The sequence below is a fragment of the Oncorhynchus mykiss genome, chromosome 10 (genome assembly GCF_013265735.2).
Source record: "Oncorhynchus mykiss isolate Arlee chromosome 10, USDA_OmykA_1.1, whole genome shotgun sequence".
NCBI lineage: Eukaryota > Metazoa > Chordata > Actinopteri > Salmoniformes > Salmonidae > Oncorhynchus > Oncorhynchus mykiss.
Window position 1 is genome coordinate 72,424,731 of NC_048574.1, and position 25,037 is coordinate 72,449,767.

At 46.0% G+C, this 25,037-nt stretch overlaps 1 protein-coding gene across 1 annotated transcript in view; it reads left to right on the top strand.

Annotated features, from left to right (window-relative positions):
- The window catches only part of LOC110534796 (tumor suppressor candidate 3), a 103,934-nt gene that overhangs the window by 62,330 nt on the left and 16,567 nt on the right, over positions 1-25,037 (top strand). Inside the window, exons 7-8 of the mRNA XM_036933870.1 lie at positions 18,350-18,413; positions 22,271-22,345. Coding sequence (XP_036789765.1) covers positions 18,350-18,413; positions 22,271-22,345 — 139 coding nt within the window. The remainder of the gene's footprint in view (positions 1-18,349; positions 18,414-22,270; positions 22,346-25,037) is intronic.

Genomic DNA, 25,037 nt, shown 5'->3' on the forward strand with positions numbered 1-25,037 from the left:
ACCGTCATCCATCTGATGGTCAGGCTCTCCCCTTCCTCCTCTGACACTGACCAAAAAGGGACACCGTCATTCATCTGATGGTCAGGCTCTCCCCTTCCTCCTCTGACACTGACCAAAAAGGGACACTGTCATCCATCTGATGGTCAGGCTCTCCCCTTCCTCCTCTGACACTGACCAAAAAGGGACACTGTCATCCATCTGATGGTCAGGCTCTCCCCTTCTTCCTCTGACACTGACCAAAAAGGGACACTGTCATCCATCTGATGGTCAGGCTCTCCCCTTCCTCCTCTGACACTGACCAAAAAGGGACACCGTCATTCATCTGATGGTCAGGCTCTCCCCCTCCTCCTCTGACACTGACCAAAAAGGGACACTGTCATCCATCTGATGGTCAGGCTCTCCCCTTCCTCCTCTGACCAAAAAGGGACACTGTCATCCATCTGATGGTCAGGCTCTCCCCTTCTTCCTCTGACACTGACCAAAAAGGGACACTGTCATCCATCTGATGGTCAGGCTCTCCCCTTCCTCCTCTGACACTGACCAAAAAGGGACACTGTCATCCATCTGATGGTCAGGCTCTCCCCTTCCTCCTCTGACACTGACCAAAAAGGGACACCGTCATCCATCTGATGGTCAGGCTCTCCCCTTCCTCCTCTGACACTGACCAAAAAGGGACACTGTTATCCATCTGATGGTCAGGCTCTCCCCTTCCTCCTCTGACACTGACCAAAAAGGGACACTGTTATCCATCTGATGGTCAGGCTCTCCCCTTCCTCCTCTGACACTGACCAAAAAGGGACACTGTCATCCATCTGATGGTCAGGCTCTCCCCTTCCTCCTCTGACACTGACCAAAAAGGGACACTGTCATCCATCTGATGGTCAGGCTCTCCCCTTCCTCCTCTGACACTGACCAAAAAGGGACACCGTCATCCATCTGATGGTCAGGCTCTCCCCTTCCTCCTCTGACACTGACCAAAAAGGGACACCGTCATCCATCTGATGGTCAGGCTCTCCCCTTCCTCCTCTGACACTGACCAAAAAGGGACACTTTCATCCATCTGATGTTCAGGCTCTCCCCTTCCTCCTCTGACACTGACCAAAAAGGGACACCGTCATCCATCTGATGGTCAGGCTCTCCCCTTCCTCCTCTGACACTGACCAAAAAGGGACACTGTCATCCATCTGATGGCCAGGCTCTCCCCTTCCTCCTCTGACACTGACCAAAAAGGGACACCGTCATCCATCTGATGGTCAAGCTCTCCCCTTCCTCCTCTGACCAAAAAGGGACACTGTCATCCATCTGATGGTCAGGCTCTCCCCTTCCTCCTCTGACCAAAAAGGGACACTGTCATCCATCTGATGGTCAGGCTCTCCCCTTCCTCTTCTGACCAAAAAGGGACACTGTCATCCATCTGATGGTCAGGCTCTCCCCTTCCTCCTCTGACCAAAAAGGGACACTGTCATCCATCTGATGGTCAGGCTCTCCCCTTCCTCCTCTGACACTGACCAAAAAGGGACACCGTCATCCATCTGATGGTCAGGCTCTCCCCTTCCTCATCTGACACTGACCAAAAAGGGACACCGTCATCCATCTGATGGTCAGGCTCTCCCCTTCCTCCTCTGACACTGACCAAAAAGGGACACTTTCATCCATCTGATGTTCAGGCTCTCGCCTTCCTCCTCTGACACTGACCAAAAAGGGACACCGTCATCCATCTGATGGTCAGGCTCTCCCCTTCCTCCTCTGACACTGACCAAAAAGGGACACTGTCATCCATCTGATGGTCAGGCTCTCCCCTTCCTCCTCTGACACTGACCAAAAAGGGACACCGTCATCCATCTGATGGTCAGGCTCTCCCCTTCCTCCTCTGACCAAAAAGGGACACTGTCATCCATCTGATGGTCAGGCTCTCCCCTTCCTCCTCTGACACTGACCAAAAAGGGACACCGTCATCCATCTGATGGTCAGGCTCTCCCCTTCCTCTTCTGACACTGACCAAAAAGGGACACCGTCATCCATCTGATGGTCAGGCTTTCCCCTTCCTCTTCTGACACTGACCAAAAAGGGACACTGTCATCCATCTGATGGTCAGGCTCTCCCCTTCCTCCTCTGACACTGACCAAAAAGGGACACTGTCATCCATCTGATGGTCAGGCTCTCCCCTTCCTCCTCTGACACTGACCAAAAAGGGACACTGTCATCCATCTGATGGTCAGGCTCTCCCCTTCTTCCTCTGACACTGACCAAAAAGGGACACTGTTATCCATCTGATGGTCAGGCTCTCCCCTTCCTCTTCTGACACTGACCAAAAAGGGACACCGTCATCCATCTGATGGTCAGGCTCTCCCCTTCCTCCTCTGACACTGACCAAAAGGGACACCGTCATCCATCTGATGGTCAGGCTCTCCCCTTCCTCCTCTGACACTGACCAAAAAGGGACACTGTCATCCATCTGATGGTCAGGCTCTCCCCCTCCTCCTCTGACACTGACCAAAAAGGGACACTGTCATCCATCTGATGGCCAGGCTCTCCCCTTCCTCCTCTGACACTGACCAAAAAGGGACACCGTCATCCATCTGATGGTCAAGCTCTCCCCTTCCTCCTCTGACCAAAAAGGGACACTGTCATCCATCTGATGGTCAGGCTCTCCCCTTCCTCCTCTGACCAAAAAGGGACACTGTCATCCATCTGATGGTCAGGCTCTCCCCTTCCTCTTCTGACCAAAAAGGGACACTGTCATCCATCTGATGGTCAGGCTCTCCCCTTCCTCCTCTGACCAAAAAGGGACACTGTCATCCATCTGATGGTCAGGCTCTCCCCTTCCTCCTCTGACACTGACCAAAAAGGGACACCGTCATCCATCTGATGGTCAGGCTCTCCCCTTCCTCCTCTGACACTGACCAAAAAGGGACACCGTCATCCATCTGATGGTCAGGCTCTCCCCTTCCTCCTCTGACACTGACCAAAAAGGGACACTTTCATCCATCTGATGTTCAGGCTCTCGCCTTCCTCCTCTGACACTGACCAAAAAGGGACACTGTCATCCATCTGATGGTCAGGCTCTCCCCTTCCTCCTCTGACACTGACCAAAAAGGGACACCGTCATCCATCTGATGGTCAGGCTCTCCCCTTCCTCCTCTGACCAAAAAGGGACACTGTCATCCATCTGATGGTCAGGCTCTCCCCTTCCTCCTCTGACACTGACCAAAAAGGGACACCGTCATCCATCTGATGGTCAGGCTCTCCCCTTCCTCTTCTGACACTGACCAAAAAGGGACACCGTCATCCATCTGATGGTCAGGCTTTCCCCTTCCTCTTCTGACACTGACCAAAAAGGGACACTGTCATCCATCTGATGGTCAGGCTCTCCCCTTCCTCCTCTGACACTGACCAAAAAGGGACACTGTCATCCATCTGATGGTCAGGCTCTCCCCTTCCTCCTCTGACACTGACCAAAAAGGGACACTGTCATCCATCTGATGGTCAGGCTCTCCCCTTCTTCCTCTGACACTGACCAAAAAGGGACACTGTTATCCATCTGATGGTCAGGCTCTCCCCTTCCTCCTCTGACACTGACCAAAAAGGGACACCGTCATCCATCTGATGGTCAAGCTCTCCCCTTCCTCCTCTGACCAAAAAGGGACACTGTCATCCATCTGATGGTCAGGCTCTCCCCTTCCTCCTCTGACCAAAAAGGGACACTGTCATCCATCTGATGGTCAGGCTCTCCCCTTCCTCTTCTGACCAAAAAGGGACACTGTCATCCATCTGATGGTCAGGCTCTCCCCTTCCTCCTCTGACCAAAAAGGGACACTGTCATCCATCTGATGGTCAGGCTCTCCCCTTCCTCCTCTGACACTGACCAAAAAGGGACACCGTCATCCATCTGATGGTCAGGCTCTCCCCTTCCTCCTCTGACACTGACCAAAAAGGGACATCGTCATCCAAACTTCAGTCGCACCGCATTATATCTGCCTCATGCACAAATTCATGTTGTTACTCCTTTGAACAGAGGAAGTGACTTTTTCCTCAATATGGAAAAAATACCCAAGCCGCTAATAATAATAACAACACAAGCCTTTCCATTCCACTTTCCCACTCATTCATTACTGCTGCAGTGCTGGTTGTAGGGCGAGTGGAAGTAGGAAGAAAGCACATTTTATGTAGTATAAAAGTGTTGACAGTGCTGAGTGAGAACTTGAACATGAACTCACTCATAAAAACAGCAACTCTTTGCTGTATTCGTTGACTCATTCGTCATGGTTTTAAAAGTTTAGAAGTCTCACAGTATCAACTTTGCTGTAGATTTATTTCACACCTGCCTAGTTACTGCAGACATGCTAATCTGAGCCATCCGATTGGCCAGTGGTAGGCCTATGGTGCACTTGATTTGCACCCCCTGGGAAGGCAGAGTTTGCACCTTTAAAACATATGAAAAGGCTGAAAATGGAAACACGTCACCTACCCGGCGTGCAGGGCAGCTGAATCCGGTGCGCCTACCGCCAACAGCCCGTGACCAATAAATAAAAAATAGGACACAAGGCTTTATCGGTGCGTTTTTTACAGAAATGTTTGTCCATGGACTAGGAATGCCTTGGAGATCGACCAGTCTATCGCGATCGACCAGTTGGTGACCACTCGTGAAGATGAAGGGGAGGAGACGGGTTAAAGAATGATTTTTAAGCCTTGAGACATGGATTGTGTATGTGTGTCATTCAGAGGGTGAACAGGCAAGACAACAGATTTAAGTGCCTTTGACCGGGGTACGGTAGCAGGTGCCAGTTTTGAGTGTGTCAAGAACTGCAATGCTGCTGGGTTTAACACACTCAACAGTTTCCTGTGCATATCCAGAATGGTCCATCACCCAAAGGACATCCAGCCAACTTGACACAACTGTGTGAAGCATTGGAGTCAACATGGCCCAGCATCCCAGTGGAAGGCTTTCGACACCTTGTAGAGTCCCTGCCCCGACCAATCGAAGCTGTTCTGAGGGCAAAAAGGAGGGTGCAACTCAATATTAGTTCCTAATGTTTTCTACACTCAGTGTATATGTGTCTTTTAGTTATTGACCTCTTTGGGAACCCATTTCACATGTCATTGACCCTTTGTAGACATTGTAGATGTGAAGCTAATGTAAGCTTCCGTTCTATGTAAAGGTGTGTAGGTATGGAGTGTTTACTCTAAGTTGTTATTGCATTCATCTTAAAGCCGTCGGCAGCCAATGAGGCGCGGCTCTTTAATCCCAGACGGAGAGGAATATTCCCTCTAATGAATTGGGGGAACAAAACCTAATCCATCAGATTAATTGGATGCGTCCGTGCGGGTTTTTCAACCCGCCGTCCCACGCTCTGCAATTCTGATTTATGTGTCCAGACCACGCCAGCGTTCAGCCTGTATTTCTGGGACTAAGAGTCAGGAGTTGGGACTCGGGAGCGACAGGGGTGCTGTTCTGATTCTGTTGTTTTCCTTGATTGAGAATGAGATTAACCGGGGCCATCCAAGTGGGAAAATGGGGAAATGAATTGAGAAAACGGGATGAGTAATATTTTATTGGGCGTGCCGATCGCGTGAGAAGACGATGTTATCAGGTTGCTTATCGCCCAGATGGGTTTTCTCTGATGAGAAATCATCAACATAAATTCTGTTTGACAAATTCTCTCCATTAGTTTCTCTAGTTGGAAAAGCCAAAGCAATTTTGAAAGTGCAATGAGTGGAAATCTCTACTGAAATGTAGTGAGATAACCAGAGTAAGAATCATGCATTGTTGTTTAGTTGGTGTGGAGACATTCCCTATGGGCCAAATGAGGTGTACATACACACACTCAGTGTCTCTACTCACTGGAAAAGTGATGGAGGCAGGTAGATCTGAGGCCCCAAAGCATACTCACACACACACACACACACACACACACACACACACTCACTCACTCACTCATAATACACCTGCATACTCTTCCATCTGCATATTATGACTCCCATTTCCAGTTGCTCAAGGGGTGTTTGGTGGTCAAAAGGTCATTATAATTTTACATTCCCTCCCTTACCCTCCCATTAATCCACCTACTGTGGTGTGTGTGTTTAGAGGTGAACAGGTTAACCTCTCCACCAACATCAGAGCCAGACAGACTCTGGGCAGGCTCATCTCTTCATTTTTCACCGGCAGACTGCTGTTTGGGGAGAGAGAGAGAGGGGGGGGGGTGTGAGAGAGAGAGAGAGAGAGAGAGGAGGGAGTGTGAGAGAGAGAGAGGAGGGAGTGTGAGAGAGAGAGAGGAGGGAGTGTGAGAGAGAGAGGAGGGAGTGTGTGAGAGAGAGGGGAGTGAGAGAGAAAGCGAGAGGGGGGGGGGGTTGTGAGAGAGAGAGGGGTGGGGGGCGAGAGAGAGAGATGAATGCAGGCCCCCTCCAGACACATGGTTCCATTACAGAGTGCTGCATTCACAGCACAAGGGCCTGTCGGGATGGAGAGAACTAGAAAGAGAGAGAGAAAGAGAGGGCAAAGGGAGAAGAGGGAGACTCACTCTCCAGAATTGGTAATCACTCGCTCTCGTCCATCGCACACTCTCCACATCCATAATTTCCTCCTCCTCTCCTATCCTCTCCTCCAAATCTCTTTATTCTAATGAGTTCCTGAGATAATGTTGCCCAGACCCTTTCACTTATATTCTCTCTTATTTAGGAAAATACATTCAGCGTTTTGTCCTTCCAAACGAGGAAATATCTTCTCCCTCCTCTCCCTCCTCCTTCTCTTCTCTCTCCTCTCCCTCTCCTCAGTTCTCTACTATACTCCTCTCCTCAGTTCTCTACTATATTACTCTCCTCAGTTCTCTAATATACTCCTCTCCTCAGTTCTCTAATATACTCCTCTCCTCTCCTCAGTTCTCTACTATACTCCTCTCCTCAGTTCTCTACTATACTCTTCTCCTCAGTTCTCTACTATACTCCTCTCCTCAGTTCTCTACTATATTACTCTCCTCAGTTCTCTAATATACTCCTCTCCTCAGTTCTCTAATATACTCCTCTCCTCTCCTCAGTTCTCTACTATACTCCTCTCCTCAGTTCTCTACTATACTCTTCTCCTCAGTTCTCTACTATACTCCTCTCCTCAGTTCTCTAATATACTCCTCTCCTCAGTTCTCTACTGTACTCCTTTCCTCAGTTCTCTAATATACTCCACTCCTCTCCTCAGTTCTCTACTATATTCCTCTCCTCAGTTCTCTAATATATTCCTCTCCTCTCCTCAGTTCTCTACTATATTCCTCTCCTCAGTTCTCTACTATATTCGTCTCTTCAGTTCTCTACTATATTTCTCTCCTCAGTTCTCTGATATACTCCTCTCCTCTCCTCAGTTCTCTACTATATTCCTCTCCTCTCCTCAGTTCTCTACTATATTCCTCTCCTCAGTTCTCTACTATATTCCTCTCCTCAGTTCTCTACTATATTCCTCTCCTCAGTTCTCTAATATATTCCTCTCCTCAGTTCTCTAATATATTCCTCTCCTCTCCTCAGTTCTCTACTATATTCCTCTCCTCTCTTCAGTTCTCTACTATATTCCTCTCCTCAGTTCTCTAATATATTCCTCTCCTCTCCTCAGTTCTCTACTATATTCCTCTCCTCAGTTCTCTACTATATTCCTCTCCTCAGTTCTCTAATATATTCCTCTCCTCAGTTCTCTAATATACTCCTCTCCTCAGTTCTCTAATATACTCCTCTCCTCAGTTCTCTACTATATTCCTCTCCTCAGTTCTCTACTGTACTCCTTTCCTCAGTTCTCTAATATACTCCTCTCCTCTCCTCAGTTCTCTACTATACTCTTCTCCTCAGTTCTCTGATATACTCCTCTCCTCTCCTCAGTTCTCTACTATATTCCTCTCCTCTCCTCAGTTCTCTACTATATTCCTCTCCTCAGTTCTCTACTATATTCCTCTCCTCAGTTCTCTAATATATTCCTCTCCTCAGTTCTCTAATATATTCCTCTCCTCTCCTCAGTTCTCTACTATATTCCTCTCCTCTCTTCAGTTCTCTACTATATTCCTCTCCTCAGTTCTCTAATATATGCCTCTCCTCTCCTCAGTTCTCTAATATATTCCTCTCCTCTCCTCAGTTCTCTACTATATTCCTCTCCTCTCTTCAGTTCTCTACTATATTCCTCTCCTCAGTTCTCTACTATATTCCTCTCCTCAGTTCTCTAATATATTCCTCTCCTCAGTTCTCTAATATACTCCTCTCCTCAGTTCTCTACTATATTCCTCTCCTCAGTTCTCTACTATACTCCTCTCCTCAGTTCTCTACTGTACTCCTTTCCTCAGTTCTCTAATATACTCTTCTCCTCTCATCAGTTCTCTAATGTACTCCTCTCCTCAGTTCTCTAATATACTCCTCTCCTCTCCTCAGTTCTCTACTGTACTCCTTTCCTCAGTTCTCTAATATACTCCTCTCCTCTCTTCAGTTCTCTAATATACTCCTCTCCTCAGTTCTCTACTATATTCCTCTCCTCAGTTCTCTACTATACTCTTCTCCTCAGTTCTCTACTGTACTCCTTTCCTCAGTTCTCTAATATACTCCTCTCCTCTCCTCAGTTCTCTACTATATTCCTCTCCTCAGTTCTCTAATATATTCCTCTCCTCTCCTCAGTTCTCTACTATATTCCTCTCCTCAGTTCTCTAATATATTCCTCTCCTCAGTTCTCTAATATATTCCTCTCCTCTCCTCAGTTCTCTACTATATTCCTCTCCTCAGTTCTCTACTATACTCCTCTCCTCAGTTCTCTACTATATTCCTCTCCTCAGTTCTCTGCTATACTCCTCTCCTCAGTTCTCTAATATACTCCTCTCCTCAGTTCTCTACTATACTCCTCTCCTCAGTTCTCTAATATACTCCTCTCCTCTCCTCAGTTCTCTACTATACTCCTCTCCTCAGTTCTCTAATATACTCCTCTCCTCAGTTCTCTACTATACTCCTCTCCTCTCCTCAGTTCTCTACTATACTCCTCTCATCAGGTCTCTTCTATACTCCTCTCCTCAGTTCTCTACTCCTCTCCTCTCCTCAGTTCTCTTCTATACTCCTCTCTTCAGTTCTCTTCTATACTCCTCTCCTCAGTTATTTTCTATACTCCTCTCCTCAGTTCTCTACTATACTCCTCTCCTCAGTTCTCTTCTATACTCCTCTCCTCAGTTCTCTACTATACTCCTCTCCTCAGTTCTCTTCTATACTCCTCTCCTCAGTTCTCTACTATACTCCTCTCCTCAGTTCTCTTCTATACTCCTCTCCTCAGTTCTCTACTATACTCCTCTCCTCAGTTCTCTACTATACTCCTCTCCTCAGTTCTCTACTATATTCCTCTCCTCAGTTCTCTGCTATACTCCTCTCCTCAGTTCTCTAATATACTCCTCTCCTCAGTTCTCTACTATACTCCTCTCCTCAGTTCTCTAATATACTCCTCTCCTCAGTTCTCTACTGTACTCCTTTCCTCAGTTCTCTAATATACTCCACTCCTCTCCTCAGTTCTCTACTATATTCCTCTCCTCAGTTCTCTAATATATTCCTCTCCTCTCCTCAGTTCTCTACTATATTCCTCTCCTCAGTTCTCTACTATATTCGTCTCTTCAGTTCTCTACTATATTTCTCTCCTCAGTTCTCTGATATACTCCTCTCCTCTCCTCAGTTCTCTACTATATTCCTCTCCTCTCCTCAGTTCTCTACTATATTCCTCTCCTCAGTTCTCTACTATATTCCTCTCCTCAGTTCTCTACTATATTCCTCTCCTCAGTTCTCTAATATATTCCTCTCCTCAGTTCTCTAATATATTCCTCTCCTCTCCTCAGTTCTCTACTATATTCCTCTCCTCTCTTCAGTTCTCTACTATATTCCTCTCCTCAGTTCTCTAATATATTCCTCTCCTCTCCTCAGTTCTCTACTATATTCCTCTCCTCAGTTCTCTACTATATTCCTCTCCTCAGTTCTCTAATATATTCCTCTCCTCAGTTCTCTAATATACTCCTCTCCTCAGTTCTCTAATATACTCCTCTCCTCAGTTCTCTACTATATTCCTCTCCTCAGTTCTCTACTGTACTCCTTTCCTCAGTTCTCTAATATACTCCTCTCCTCTCCTCAGTTCTCTACTATACTCTTCTCCTCAGTTCTCTGATATACTCCTCTCCTCTCCTCAGTTCTCTACTATATTCCTCTCCTCTCCTCAGTTCTCTACTATATTCCTCTCCTCAGTTCTCTACTATATTCCTCTCCTCAGTTCTCTAATATATTCCTCTCCTCAGTTCTCTAATATATTCCTCTCCTCTCCTCAGTTCTCTACTATATTCCTCTCCTCTCTTCAGTTCTCTACTATATTCCTCTCCTCAGTTCTCTAATATATGCCTCTCCTCTCCTCAGTTCTCTACTATATTCCTCTCCTCAGTTCTCTACTATATTCCTCTCCTCAGTTCTCTAATATATTCCTCTCCTCAGTTCTCTAATATACTCCTCTCCTCAGTTCTCTACTATATTCCTCTCCTCAGTTCTCTACTATACTCCTCTCCTCAGTTCTCTACTGTACTCCTTTCCTCAGTTCTCTAATATACTCTTCTCCTCTCATCAGTTCTCTAATGTACTCCTCTCCTCAGTTCTCTAATATACTCCTCTCCTCTCCTCAGTTCTCTACTGTACTCCTTTCCTCAGTTCTCTAATATACTCCTCTCCTCTCTTCAGTTCTCTAATATACTCCTCTCCTCAGTTCTCTACTATATTCCTCTCCTCAGTTCTCTACTATACTCTTCTCCTCAGTTCTCTACTGTACTCCTTTCCTCAGTTCTCTAATATACTCCTCTCCTCTCCTCAGTTCTCTACTATATTCCTCTCCTCAGTTCTCTAATATACTCCTCTCCTCAGTTCTCTAATATATTCCTCTCCTCTCCTCAGTTCTCTACTATATTCCTCTCCTCAGTTCTCTAATATATTCCTCTCCTCAGTTCTCTAATATATTCCTCTCCTCTCCTCAGTTCTCTACTATATTCCTCTCCTCAGTTCTCTACTATACTCCTCTCCTCAGTTCTCTACTATATTCCTCTCCTCAGTTCTCTGCTATACTCCTCTCCTCAGTTCTCTAATATACTCCTCTCCTCAGTTCTCTACTATACTCCTCTCCTCAGTTCTCTAATATACTCCTCTCCTCTCCTCAGTTCTCTACTATACTCCTCTCCTCAGTTCTCTAATATACTCCTCTCCTCAGTTCTCTACTATACTCCTCTCCTCTCCTCAGTTCTCTACTATACTCCTCTCATCAGGTCTCTTCTATACTCCTCTCCTCAGTTCTCTACTCCTCTCCTCTCCTCAGTTCTCTTCTATACTCCTCTCTTCAGTTCTCTTCTATACTCCTCTCCTCAGTTATTTTCTATACTCCTCTCCTCAGTTCTCTACTATACTCCTCTCCTCAGTTCTCTTCTATACTCCTCTCCTCAGTTCTCTACTATACTCCTCTCCTCAGTTCTCTTCTATACTCCTCTCCTCAGTTCTCTACTATACTCCTCTCCTCAGTTCTCTTCTATACTCCTCTCCTCAGTTCTCTACTATACTCCTCTCCTCAGTTCTCTACTATACTCCTCTCCTCAGTTCTCTACTATATTCCTCTCCTCAGTTCTCTGCTATACTCCTCTCCTCAGTTCTCTAATATACTCCTCTCCTCAGTTCTCTACTATACTCCTCTCCTCAGTTCTCTAATATACTCCTCTCCTCTCCTCAGTTCTCTACTATACTCCTCTCCTCAGTTCTCTAATATACTCCTCTCCTCAGTTCTCTACTATACTCCTCTCCTCTCCTCAGTTCTCTACTATACTCCTCTCATCAGGTCTCTTCTATACTCCTCTCCTCAGTTCTCTACTCCTCTCCTCTCCTCAGTTCTCTTCTATACTCCTCTCTTCAGTTCTCTTCTATACTCCTCTCCTCATTTATTTTCTATACTCCTCTCCTCAGTTCTCTACTATACTCCTCTCCTCAGTTCTCTTCTATACTCCTCTCCTCAGTTCTCTACTATACTCCTCTCCTCAGTTCTCTTCTATACTCCTCTCCTCAGTTCTCTACTATACTCCTCTCCTCAGTTCTCTTCTATACTCCTCTCCTCAGTTCTCTACTATACTCCTCTCCTCAGTTCTCTACTATATTCCTCTCCTCAGTTCTCTTCTATACTCCTCTCCTCAGTTCTCTACTATACTCCTCTCCTCAGTTCTCTACTATATTCCTCTCCTCTCTTCAGTTCTCTACTATATTCCTCTCCTCAGTTCTCTAATATATTCCTCTCCTCTCCTCAGTTCTCTACTATACACCTCTCCTCAGTTCTCTACTATACTCCTCTCCTCAGTTCTCTTCTATACTCCTCTCCTCAGTTCTCTACTATACTCCTCTCCTCAGTTCTCTTCTATACTCCTCTCCTCAGTTCTCTACTATACTCCTCTCCTCAGTTCTCTTCTATACTCCTCTCCTCAGTTCTCTACTATACTCCTCTCCTCAGTTCTCTAATATACTCCTCTCCTCAGTTCTCTACTATACTCCTCTCCTCTCCTCAGTTCTCTACTATACTCCTCTCATCAGGTCTCTACTATAATCCTCTCCTCAGTTCTCTTCTATACTCCTCTCTTCAGTTCTCTTCTATACTCCTCTCCTCAGTTCTCTACTATACTCCTCTCCTCAGTTCTCTTCTATACTCCTCTCCTCAGTTCTCTACTGTACTCCTCTCCTCAGTTCTCTTCTATACTCCTCTCCTCAGTTCTCTACTATACTCCTCTCCTCAGTTCTCTTCTATACTCCTCTCCTCAGTTCTCTACTATACTCCTCTCCTCAGTTCTCTTCTATACTCCTCTCCTCAGTTCTCTTCTATACTCCTCTCCTCAGTTCTCTTCTATACTCCTCTCCTCAGTTCTCTACTATACTCCTCTCCTCAGTTCTCTACTATACTCCTCTCCTCAGTTCTCTTCTATACTCCTCTCCTCAGTTCTCTTCTATACTCCTCTCCTCAGTTCTCTACTATATTCCTCTCCTCAGTTCTCTACTATACTCCTCTCCTCAGTTCTCTACTATATTCCTCTCCTCAGTTCTCTACTATACTCCTCTCCTCAGTTCTCTACTATACTCCTCTCCTCAGTTCTCTACTATACTCCTTTCCTCAGTTCTCTTCTATACTCCTCTCCTCAGTTCTCTACTCCTCTCCTCTCCTCAGTTCTCTTCTATACTCCTCTCTTCAGTTCTCTACTATATTCCTCTCCTCAGTTCTCTTCTATACTCCTCTCCTCAGTTCTCTACTATACTCCTCTCCTCAGTTCTCTAATATACTCCTCTCCTCAATTCTCTACTATACTCCTCTCCTCTCCTCAGTTCTCTACTATACTCCTCTCATCAGGTCTCTACTATAATCCTCTCCTCAGTTCTCTTCTATACTCCTCTCTTCAGTTCTCTTCTATACTCCTCTCCTCAGTTCTCTACTATACTCCTCTCCTCAGTTCTCTTCTATACTCCTCTCCTCAGTTCTCTACTGTACTCCTCTCCTCAGTTCTCTTCTATACTCCTCTCCTCAGTTCTCTACTATACTCCTCTCCTCAGTTCTCTTCTATACTCCTCTCCTCAGTTCTCTACTATACTCCTCTCCTCAGTTCTCTTCTATACTCCTCTCCTCAGTTCTCTTCTATACTCCTCTCCTCAGTTCTCTTCTATACTCCTCTCCTCAGTTCTCTACTATACTCCTCTCCTCAGTTCTCTACTATACTCCTCTCCTCAGTTCTCTTCTATACTCCTCTCCTCAGTTCTCTTCTATACTCCTCTCCTCAGTTCTCTACTATATTCCTCTCCTCAGTTCTCTACTATACTCCTCTCCTCAGTTCTCTACTATATTCCTCTCCTCAGTTCTCTACTATACTCCTCTCCTCAGTTCTCTACTATACTCCTCTCCTCAGTTCTCTACTATACTCCTTTCCTCAGTTCTCTTCTATACTCCTCTCCTCAGTTCTCTACTCCTCTCCTCTCCTCAGTTCTATTCTATACTCCTCTCTTCAGTTCTCTACTATATTCCTCTCCTCAGTTCTCTTCTATACTCCTCTCTTCAGTTCTCTACTATATTCCTCTCCTCTCCTCAGTTCTCTACTATACTCCTCTCCTCAGTTCTCTACTATACTCCTCTCCTCAGTCCTCTACTGTACTCCTCTCCTCAGTTCTCTAATATACTCCTCTCCTCCTCAGGGCTCTGCACTGGCTCTGGTTTGCCAGGTTGGTGAGATAGAACGGAAGAGATGGACTACACAGAAACCTAGAGGTTTTTCTCAGCGCCTCTGGCAATACACAGGATGATATTCCCTGCTATTTCCGCATGTTGTTTTGGACCTGCTGTGAAGCACGCGTGTTCTTCTTACCGTGTCACATGTCGGCAGTGTCGGTGTAGGCGTGTTCTGGGAGAGCTGAATGACAACAAGTTGACAGTGATGATGTGATTTGGTGAAGCTAGGTGCTGTATATGGTTTCAGGGTTTCTCCACTCTGAGGGGTGTATGCAGATTGTACTCTGTGTATTTCTGGGTTGTGCTTGCGTCCTAGCAACCGGAATGACGACAGCCGCTGTTATATTTTCAGACGAAGTTGGCGGCCCACTTCACTTGACTACGCTGGCATGAATTCTTGTACTACACACACACACACACACACACACACACACACACACAAAACAGAGAGGCATCTGGCTCTCCCCTCGTCATGTTCATCACCATCATTATGCATTATGCACTCCACTTTGAGATTTGTTTTTCTATGAAAAGCGTGTTATAAATTCTGTGGTTTATTGTTATTGTTGTTATTATTATTATTATTATCATGGTAAACCTGTGTTTAGCGATCCTGTGGTAGCTAGTAAGATGCTGGAGTCCCTCAGGAGGGCCATCATGACAACCGACCGCCAGCCCACACTATGCAGACACGGTGCGGCTGAAACCCACACGTGTTACGTAGCCTAGCGGAGATACGGGGGAATGGATGACTCACTCACACGCATACGACAGGAGTGCAGTGAGCGCCCGCACACACACACTCTTTCTCTCACACACACACACACACACACACACACACACACACACACACACACACACAGGGACCAAATGAGGACAAAATGGCACTGACACTGGTATCTATATGGCTGTTAAAGGCCCATGTTATCAACCATGTGAATGGAATGAATTCATCCTGTTTCTATGTTATCAACAGAACCTAATGTACTAGAAGGGAAACGGTAAGTAAATGGGGTGCGAAAACACTTAACCAACATTTCCTGGTTCTCCAGAAATACGGTTTGAAGATTCAGGAATTCATACTTATTCACTTCTGATAAAAGTAAAGCAAGCATGTTACCAGGTATAGTATGATGAGACAGTGTCTTTATAGAAAGAGGCCGTATCTGGCTGCAAAGGACACAGTCATCATTCTATCGTGTGCCCATCTTTCCTACCAGTACATAGGAATTTGTCTTGCATGTATTCTTTCTATCAACCGTTGATAGTTTAGTTTATTTGGGTCCCCATTATCTGTTGAATAAGCCTCAGCTATTCTCCCTGGGGCTCACGATAGGCCCTCAGCTATTCTCCCTGGGGCTCACGATAGGCCCTCAGCTATTCTCCCTGGGGCTCACGATAGGCCCTCAGCTATTCTCCCTGGGGCTCACGATAGGCCCTCAGCTATTCTCCCTGGGGCTCACGATAGGCCCTCAGCTATTCTCCCTGGTGCTCACGATAGGCCCTCAGCTATTCTCCCTGGGGCTCACGATAGGCCCTCAGCTATTCTCCCTGGGGCTCACGATAGGCCCTCAGCTATTCTCCCTGGGCCTCACGATAGGCCCTCAGCTATTCTCCCTGGGGCTCACGATAGGCCCTCAGCTATTCTCCCTGGTGCTCACGATAGGCCCTCAGCTATTCTTCCTGGGGCTCACGATAGGCCCTCAGCTATTCTCCCTGGGGCTCACGATAGGCCCTCAGCTATTCTCCCTGGGGCTCACGATAGGCCCTCAGCTATTCTCCCTGGTGCTCACGATAGGCCCTCAGCTATTCACCCTGAGGCTCACGATAGGCCCTCAGCTATTCTCCCTGGTGCTCACGATATGCCCTCAGCTATTCTCCCTGGGGCTCACGATAGGCCCTCAGCTATTCACCCTGGTGCTCACGATAGGCCCTCAGCTATTCTCCCTGGTGCTCACGATAGGCCCTCAGCTATTCTCCCTGGGGCTCACGATAGGCCCTCAGCTATTCTCCCTGGTGCTCACGATAGGCCCTCAGCTATTCTCCCTGGGGCTCACGATAGGCCTTCAGCTATTCTCCCTGGTGCTCACGATAGGCCCTCAGCTATTCTCCCTGGTGCTCACGATAGGCCCTCAGCTATTCTCCCTGGGGCTCACGATAGGCCCTCAGCTATTCTCCCTGGGGCTCACGATAGGCCCTCAGCTATTCTCCCTGGTGCTCACGATAGGCCCTCAGCTATTCTCCCTGGGGCTCACGATAGGTCCTCAGCTATTCTCCCTGGGGCTCACGATAGGCCCTCAGCTATTCTCCCTGGGGCTCACGATAGGCCCTCAACTATTCTCCCTGGGGCTCACGATAGGCCCTCAGCTATTCTCCCTGGTGCTCACGATAGGCCCTCAGCTATTCTCCCTGGTGCTCACGATAGGCCCTCAGCTATTCTCCCTGGTGCTCACGATAGGCCCTCAGCTATTCTCCCTGGGGCTCACGATAGGCCCTCAGCTATTCTCCCTGGGGCTCACGATAGGCCCTCAGCTATTCTCCCTGAGGCTCACGATAGGCCCTCAGCTATTCTCCCTGGTGCTCACGATAGGCCCTCAGCTATTCTCCCTGGTGCTCACGATAGGCCCTCAGCTATTCTCCCTGGTGCTCACGATAGGCCCTCAGCTATTCTCCCTGGGGCTCACGATAGGCCCTCAGCTATTCTCCCTGGTGCTCACGATAGGCCCTCAGCTATTCTCCCTGGGGCTCACGATAGGTCCTCAGCTATTCTCCCTGGGGCTCACGATAGGCCCTCAGCTATTCTCCCTGGGGCTCACGATAGGCCCTCAACTATTCTCCCTGGGGCTCACGATAGGCCCTCAGCTATTCTCCCTGGTGCTCACGATAGGCCCTCAGCTATTCTCCCTGGTGCTCACGATAGGCCCTCAGCTATTCTCCCTGGGGCTCACGATAGGCCCTCAGCTATTCTCCCTGAGGCTCACGATAGGCCCTCAGCTATTCTCCCTGGTGCTCACGATAGGCCCTCAGCTATTCTCCCTGGTGCTCACGATAGGCCCTCAGCTATTCTCCCTGGGGCTCACGATAGGCCCTCAGCTATTCTCCCTGAGGCTCACGATAGGCCCTCAGCTATTCTCCCTGGTGCTCACGATAGGCCCTCAGCTATTCTCCCTGGGGCTCACGATATACATTTCTCTGCTATTGGGTTCTCTAGTAGAATCAGAATGGATTCTGTCCAACGGTCTGCAATTCAATTATTTACAGCCACTGTGGTTGGTAAACACACACACCCACCTGTGGAATCGTATCGCCGTAGGGAGATAGATGGTATGTACAGGGACATGGGATGCCTTTTTCCCCCTCTATACCGTGTAGCTGGTGGGCCTCAGTTTGACCACACTGTCTCGTAAAAACACACACACGCGCACACCGTGGACAAGGATAGGAAATATATGTTTTCTTATCAGTGGAGACACAGGCTCCTTGTGTGAGGACACTTTTCTGGTAACTGAGTACACTGTAGTGTACATTCTCTCCTCCTATTGGCTAAGGTTAGTTAGTAAAGAGTTGTGATTGGCCACAGTTAGTAATGCGTTGTGCCTTGACCTTGTGACAACAGGTAGACCAGACTTTCATGGAGCTGTGAAAAGCCATGTTTGTTTTCCTGGGGTGAGTGGTGTGTGAGAGAGAGAGAGAGAGAGAGAGAGTCAAAGACGGGGAATAGGCATTGCTTATCTTGAAGCCACACAGCTAGCGAGTGTTTAGCACCGTTGTGAAATATGTGGCCATTGTGAGGGAATTTTTACCCATTTCATTTGTACATTTTTTATCTTGGCCTTTTCCCCCCTCTCTCTCATTCATGGTCTATAGCTCACGTGCTGTACGTCTCTCCAATTCCATCTCTCCCCCTACCTGTTTTTTCACAATAAGGGAATTTTGACCAATTGTGACTAACATTTTATCTTCTCTCTCTCTCTCTCTCTCTCTCTCTCTCTCTCTCTCTCTTTCTCTCTCTCTCTCTCTCTCGTTCTCTCTCTCCCTCTCTCTCTGTATATACCTCTCTCTACCTCTCTCTCCGGTTCTCCCCTCCTCTCTCTTTTTCAGAGTTATATCCATGGGAGCAGCCAGGCCCAGTTTGTAGCTGAGTCCCACATCATCCTGCTGCTCAGTATCCTTAACACGAATGCCTCATGGGAAGCCTGTATTCACTACTTCCCCTATATGATATCGAGGATTAACCAATGTGAAGCCTGTATTCAATAACTACTATGTATGATACAGAGGACTAACCAATGGGAAGCCTGTATTCACTACTTCCTCTATATGATACAGAGGACTAACCAATGGGAAGCCTGTATTCACTACTTCCTCTATATGATACAGAGGACTAACCAATGGGAAGCCTGTATTCACTACTTCCTCTATATGATACAGAGGATTAACCAATGGGAAGCCTGTATTCACTACTTCATCTATATGATACAGAGGACTAACCAATGGGAAGCCTGTATTCACTACTTCCTCTATATGATACAGAGGATTAACCAATGGGAAGCCTGTATTCACTACTTCCTCTATATGATACAGAGGACTAACCAATGGGAAGCCTGTATTCACTACTTCCTCTATATGATACAGAGGACCAACCAATGGGAAGCCTGTATTCACTACCTATTCTAGAGCCAGATTCAGGAGGCATTTGCACCTAAACACCAACAGGAAAGCGAATCCTGAAGCTTCATAATATCACATATACTACACTATTTACTCTGTATTTATAGTTGGCCGTAATAGTGTATTAATCACATAAACCTCTAGTGATATCTCCTCTGCATAGAAAAACAGGTGTGAACTTTACACCTGTGGCGAGCTCTTAGTACATACAGTTGAAGTGGGAAGTTTACATACACATAGGTTGGAGTCATTAAAACTTGTTTTTTTAACCAACTCCACACATTTCTTGTTAAACAAACTATATTGTTTTGGCGGTTAGGACATCTACTTTGTGCATGACACAAGTAATTTTTTTTAACAGTTGTTTACAAACAGATGATTTCACTTATAATTCAGTATATCATAATTCCAGTGGGTCAGAAGTTTACATACACTAAGTTCACTGTTCCTTTAAACAACTTGGAAAATTTCAGAAAATTATGTCATGGCTTTAGAAGCTTCTGATAGGCTAATTGACATCATTTGAGTCAATTGGAGGTGTACCTGTGGATGTATTTGGAGGCCTACCTTCAAACTCAGTGCTTCTTTGCTTGACTCCATGGGAAAACCAAAAGAAATCAGCCAAGACCTCAGGAAAAACAATTGTAGACCTCCACAAGTCTGGTTCATCCTTGGGAGCAATTTCTAAACGCCTGAAGGTAGAACGTTCATCTGTAGAAACAATAGTACGCAAGTGTAAACACCATGGGACCACGCAGCCATCATACTGCTCAGGAAGGAGACTCGTTCTGTCTCCTAGAGATGAACATACTTTGGAGCGAAAAGTGCAAATCAATCCCAAAACAACAGCAAAGGACCCTGTGAAGATGCTGGAGGAAATAGGTACAAAAGTATCTATTTCCACAGTCAAACGAGTCCTATATCAACATAACCTGAAAGGCCGCTCAGCAAGGAAGAAGCCACTGCTCCAAAACCGCCATAAAAAAGCCAGACTACGGTTTGCAACTGCACATGGGGACAAAGATCGTACTTTTTGGAGAAATGTTCTCTGGTTTGATGAAACAAAAATAGAACTGTTTGGCCATAATGACCATCGTTATGTTTGGAGGAAAAAAGGGGAGGCTTGCAAGCTGAAGAACACCATTCCAATCGTGAAGCACGGGGGTGGCAGCATCATGTTGTGGGGGTGCTTTGCTGCAGGAGGGACTGGTGCACTTCACAAAATAGATGGCATCATGAGGTATTGTGAATATACTGAAGCAACATGTCAAGACATCAGTCAGGAAGTTATAACTTGGTCGCAAATGGGTCTTCCAAATGGACAGTGACCCCAAGCATACTACCAAAGTTGTGGCAAAATGGCTTAAGGACAGCAAAGTCAAGGTATTGGAGTGGCCATCACAAAGCCCTGACCTCAATCCTATAGAACATTTGTGGACAGAACTGAAAAAGCGTGTGCAAGCAAGGAGGTCTACAAACCTGACTCAGTTACACCAGCTCTGTCAGGGGGAATGGGCCAAAATTCACCCAACTTATTGTGGGAAGCTTGTGGAAGGCTACCTGACACGTTTGACCCAAGATAAACAATTTAAAGGCAATGCTACCAAATACTAATTGAGTGTATGTAAACTTCTGACCCACTGGGAATGTGATGAAAGAAGTAAAATCTGAAATAAATAATTTTCTCTATTATTCTGACATTTCACATTCTTAATATAAAGTGGTGATCCTAACTGACCTAAGACAGGGCATTTTTACTAGGTTTAAATGATAGGAATTGTGACTTTGACTAATGTGTATGTAAACTTCCGACTTCAACTGTATCTAGCGTCATTCTAGTCCATAGTGTATCGCCGTAGAGACCTACAGTCATTCTAGTCCATAGTGTATCGCCGTAGAGACCTACAGTCATTCTAGTCCATAGTGTATCACCGTAGAGACCTACAGTCATTCTAGTCCATAGTGTATCGCCGTAGAGACCTACAGTCATTCTAGTCCATAGTGTATTGCCGTAGAGACCTACAGTTATTCTAGTCCTTACTGTTTCCTACAGTGTCATTCTGGGGGGGGGGGGTTGGATGGGACATATGTGGGATATAGACAGCAGTGAAAACACAAAGGCACACATACATCAGGCAGCATCTGTAAAGGGCCCATACAAACACACTGACATGATGCACAGCTGTACACAAAACACAGTTCCACCCACATGCTCTACCCTTTCTCTGTGGTTCACATTCAAACACTATCTGTAGCTCTCACACACAATCAATGGAACACATGCTAAAAGGCTTGAGAGCAGCAGCCTTGAGAATGAGGCCTGAGACTCTCTCACACACACACAGCTGGCAGTTGTCTTCTTTTTTTCATTAGTACTATCTCCAGTCTCTTCCAGTTTTAATTCCACTTTAATTAGAATGGTTTGTTTGCTCCGTGTTGGCTCTGTCCAACCCCCACTCCCACCCACCCACCCACACACAGACTCACACTCACACACTGCTTGGGGAGATGAGAAGCCGATGTGTGCGTGCGCAGGTGTGTATGTCTCAGGCCTGATTCTCAAGGACCCGTTGGCATAATCACATATGCTGTTGTCAAGCCTCTCAACATCACGATGTGTTCCATCGAAGGTGGCCTAGTTTAGTTATGGAAGTGGCCTTTCAAAAAGATCCATGATTTCCATATGCATGAGAGCCCGTGCACAAGGAAATGGCTAGACTTGCTTTAGGTATGACTGTAATGCACTTAAATGAAATTGTTTTGTTAATATTTCATGTTCCTTACTTTACTGGTCATAATACCAGACACTTCTATCCAAAGTGACAGGTAGTGTTCAGTATATGGTATGTGACCCATGCGGGAGTCAAACCCACGACCCTGGCCTTATCATCACTACACTCTAACCCGCTGAGCTAATGGAACTTCCTAAATAGGCGTCAAGAGGAGTGCATCCAGTGGTCCGAACCTCAGCCACCTTGTGGCTCCGGAGTCTTTATGTCTGGGTGGTCCACACAACTCCCCTGTCCACAGCTAACGTCGTAGTCCATCGGCATCTCTTCTCCTTCCGTTCTCTAGCCATCTCCTATTCCGTCGTTAGCAATGCCTGCACAATAGCTACAATAGCCGAGGAGTTGATTAACCATTTATCCCTCAGTAATCGCTACTTTCACAGTCTGGAGTTAACGGCTCACTGCTCACCCTGAGTGAGAACACACTGCAGCTGAATAGACTTTTGACTTTTGGAAGATTGACATTGTCTGGGTTATACACAGTGCACGCGCACACTATCACAAACATACACTTACAGCACACACACTGTGGTTAGTCCGTTTCCTTGACAACTGCCCACAGATGCCGCCATCACCATGGGGATGGTCCTGCTCAACGAGGCGGCGACGTCCAAAGGAGATGTGGGCAAGAGGAGAAGTGAGTGATTCCTCCTGGTTTGTTATTGTATCACGGACTGTATTACAGGGCCATTCAGCTGCCGGGCCCCCAAGGGCCCAAGTGCTGTACTGCTGCTTTCCTTCTCTACCTGCTAGTCAACTGGTGAACTGTCAGGTGGTTGGTCAGTGCTGTCCCAGGTCCCTGATTAGAAGGAGGAAATGGCCAGAAGGTTTTCTACCTCGGCTCCAGGACTGCAGTTGAATAGTCCCGCTGCTGCGTTGTAATCTCTGTAGTATGAGGGGTGTGATTGTTGTGGTTAGTATACAGGGACTTTGTATGGAAATGAGAGGATCTCTTGTTCCGCTGTCAGTGATTGGGTCACCTGCGTTTGTTTGTGTGTGTCTGAAAACTCAGTCACACACAGCATGAAACTATCATCCCGTTGATAATTGTTACGCTGAAAATATTGGTGAGGTAACGTCCTGGTCTTTGACATCAGACACCCGATCACTCTTCAACTCTACTGTTTTAGCTGCTGAGTGTGGAGTGTTCAGACACAACTTCTCTACCGAGCAGGACCCAGATAAGTAAACCTAAAAACAAAATGGCGGTTAAAGGGGTGTGTTATCCCCTTAACAATGTAAAGTAAAGGCAAATGCCAGTTTTTCATCGTTACCGTCATAAGCATTCCTTTTAGCATCAACCGCTAACAAGCCTTTGAAATGCTAATTAGCGCGCTAGGATCATGCTCCTATTATGGGGCTTAGGCCAGTGGTGGAATCAGAGGTTGGCTGAACTTTGATCTCGCGTGCTAATCCTGAAAAGCACAGCCCAAACCAAGCTGCGTAGCTAATGAGGGAAATTATAAACAGGGCTTAAATTAGCTCTCACGATGAAACAAACAGGCCACGACATGAAACAGTTGGATCTGCCGGTTCCCTGGTCCGGGATCAGATTTATTTAAGCGCGAGAACACATTGAATAAAATGGATTATAAGGACTGATTTAGATAATATCTTTAAATGTTCTCTGTAATGAGTGAAGTCTTTAAAAACACTTAGCAACATAAACTGAATGAGTGATCAAATTTATATTAGAGGAAAATCACTGACCTTTATCGCAAGTATGTACACAGACGCACAAATAACCAGATGTTGTGTTAATATGGAAGCCACACACACACACCCTTCCACCATTGTTAGCATGTGTGTGTGATTGCGGTGGCTGATCAACTTGCAGCGGCTCAGTGAAAACACACACACAGTGAAAACAGTGGCAGCTGCTGGGTGAAATGAAAGCTAATGGAGGCTCCATCAAACCCAGTTAACCCCAGTCTGACGAAGGCCACCATCAATAACAGGATCAGCAGCACTGGAGCCCACCCTAATGAGCCTACTGTTCAATCACATAGTCACATACTGTCACTAACTACTGTTCAATCACATAGTCACACACTGTCATTAACTACTGTTCAATCACATAGTCACACACTGTCACTAACTACTGTTCAATCACATAGTCACACACTGTCACTAACTACTGTTCAATCACATAGTCACATACTGTCACTAACTACTGTTCAATCACATAGACATGCACTGTCACTAACTACTGTTCAATCACATAGTCACACACTGTCACTAACTACTGTTCAATCACATAGTCACACACTGTCACTAACTACTGTTCAATCACATAGTCACATACTGTCACTAACTACTGTTCAATCACATAGACATGCACTGTCACTAACTACTGTTCAATCACATAGTCACACACTGTCACTAACTACTGTTCAATCACACAGACTGTCACTAACTACTGTTCAATCACATAGTCACACACTGTCACTAACTACTGTTCAATCACATAGTCACACACTGTCACTAACTACTGTTCAATCACATAGTCACATACTGTCACTAACTACTGTTCAATCACATAGTCACACACTGTCACTAACTACTGTTCAATCACACACACTGTCACTAACTACTGTTCAATCACATAGTCACACACTGTCACTAACTACTGTTCAATCACATAGTCACATACTGTCACTAACTACTGTTCAATCACATAGTCACACACTGTCATTAACTACTGTTCAATCACATAGTCACACACTGTCACTAACTACTGTTCAATCACATAGTCACATACTGTCACTAACTACTGTTCAATCACATAGTCACACACTGTCACTAACTACTGTTCAATCACATAGACTGTCACTAACTACTGTTCAATCACTCAGTCACACACTGTCACTAACTACTGTTCAATCACATAGACTGTTACTAACTACTGTTCAGTCACACACACTGTCACTAACTACTGTTCAATCACATAGTCACACACTGTCATTAACTACTGTTCAATCACATAGTCACACACTGTCACTAACTACTGTTCAATCACATAGACTGTCACTAACTACTGTTCAATCACTCAGTCACACACTGTCACTAACTACTGTTCAATCACATAGACTGTTACTAACTACTGTTCAGTCACACACACTGTCACTAACTACTGTTCAATCACATAGTCACATACTGTCACTAACTACTGTTCAATCACATAGACATGCACTGTCACTAACTACTGTTCAATCACATAGTCACACACTGTCACTAACTACTGTTCAATCACATAGTCACACACTGTCACTAACTACTGTTCAATCACATAGACATGCACTGTCACTAACTACTGTTCAATCACATAG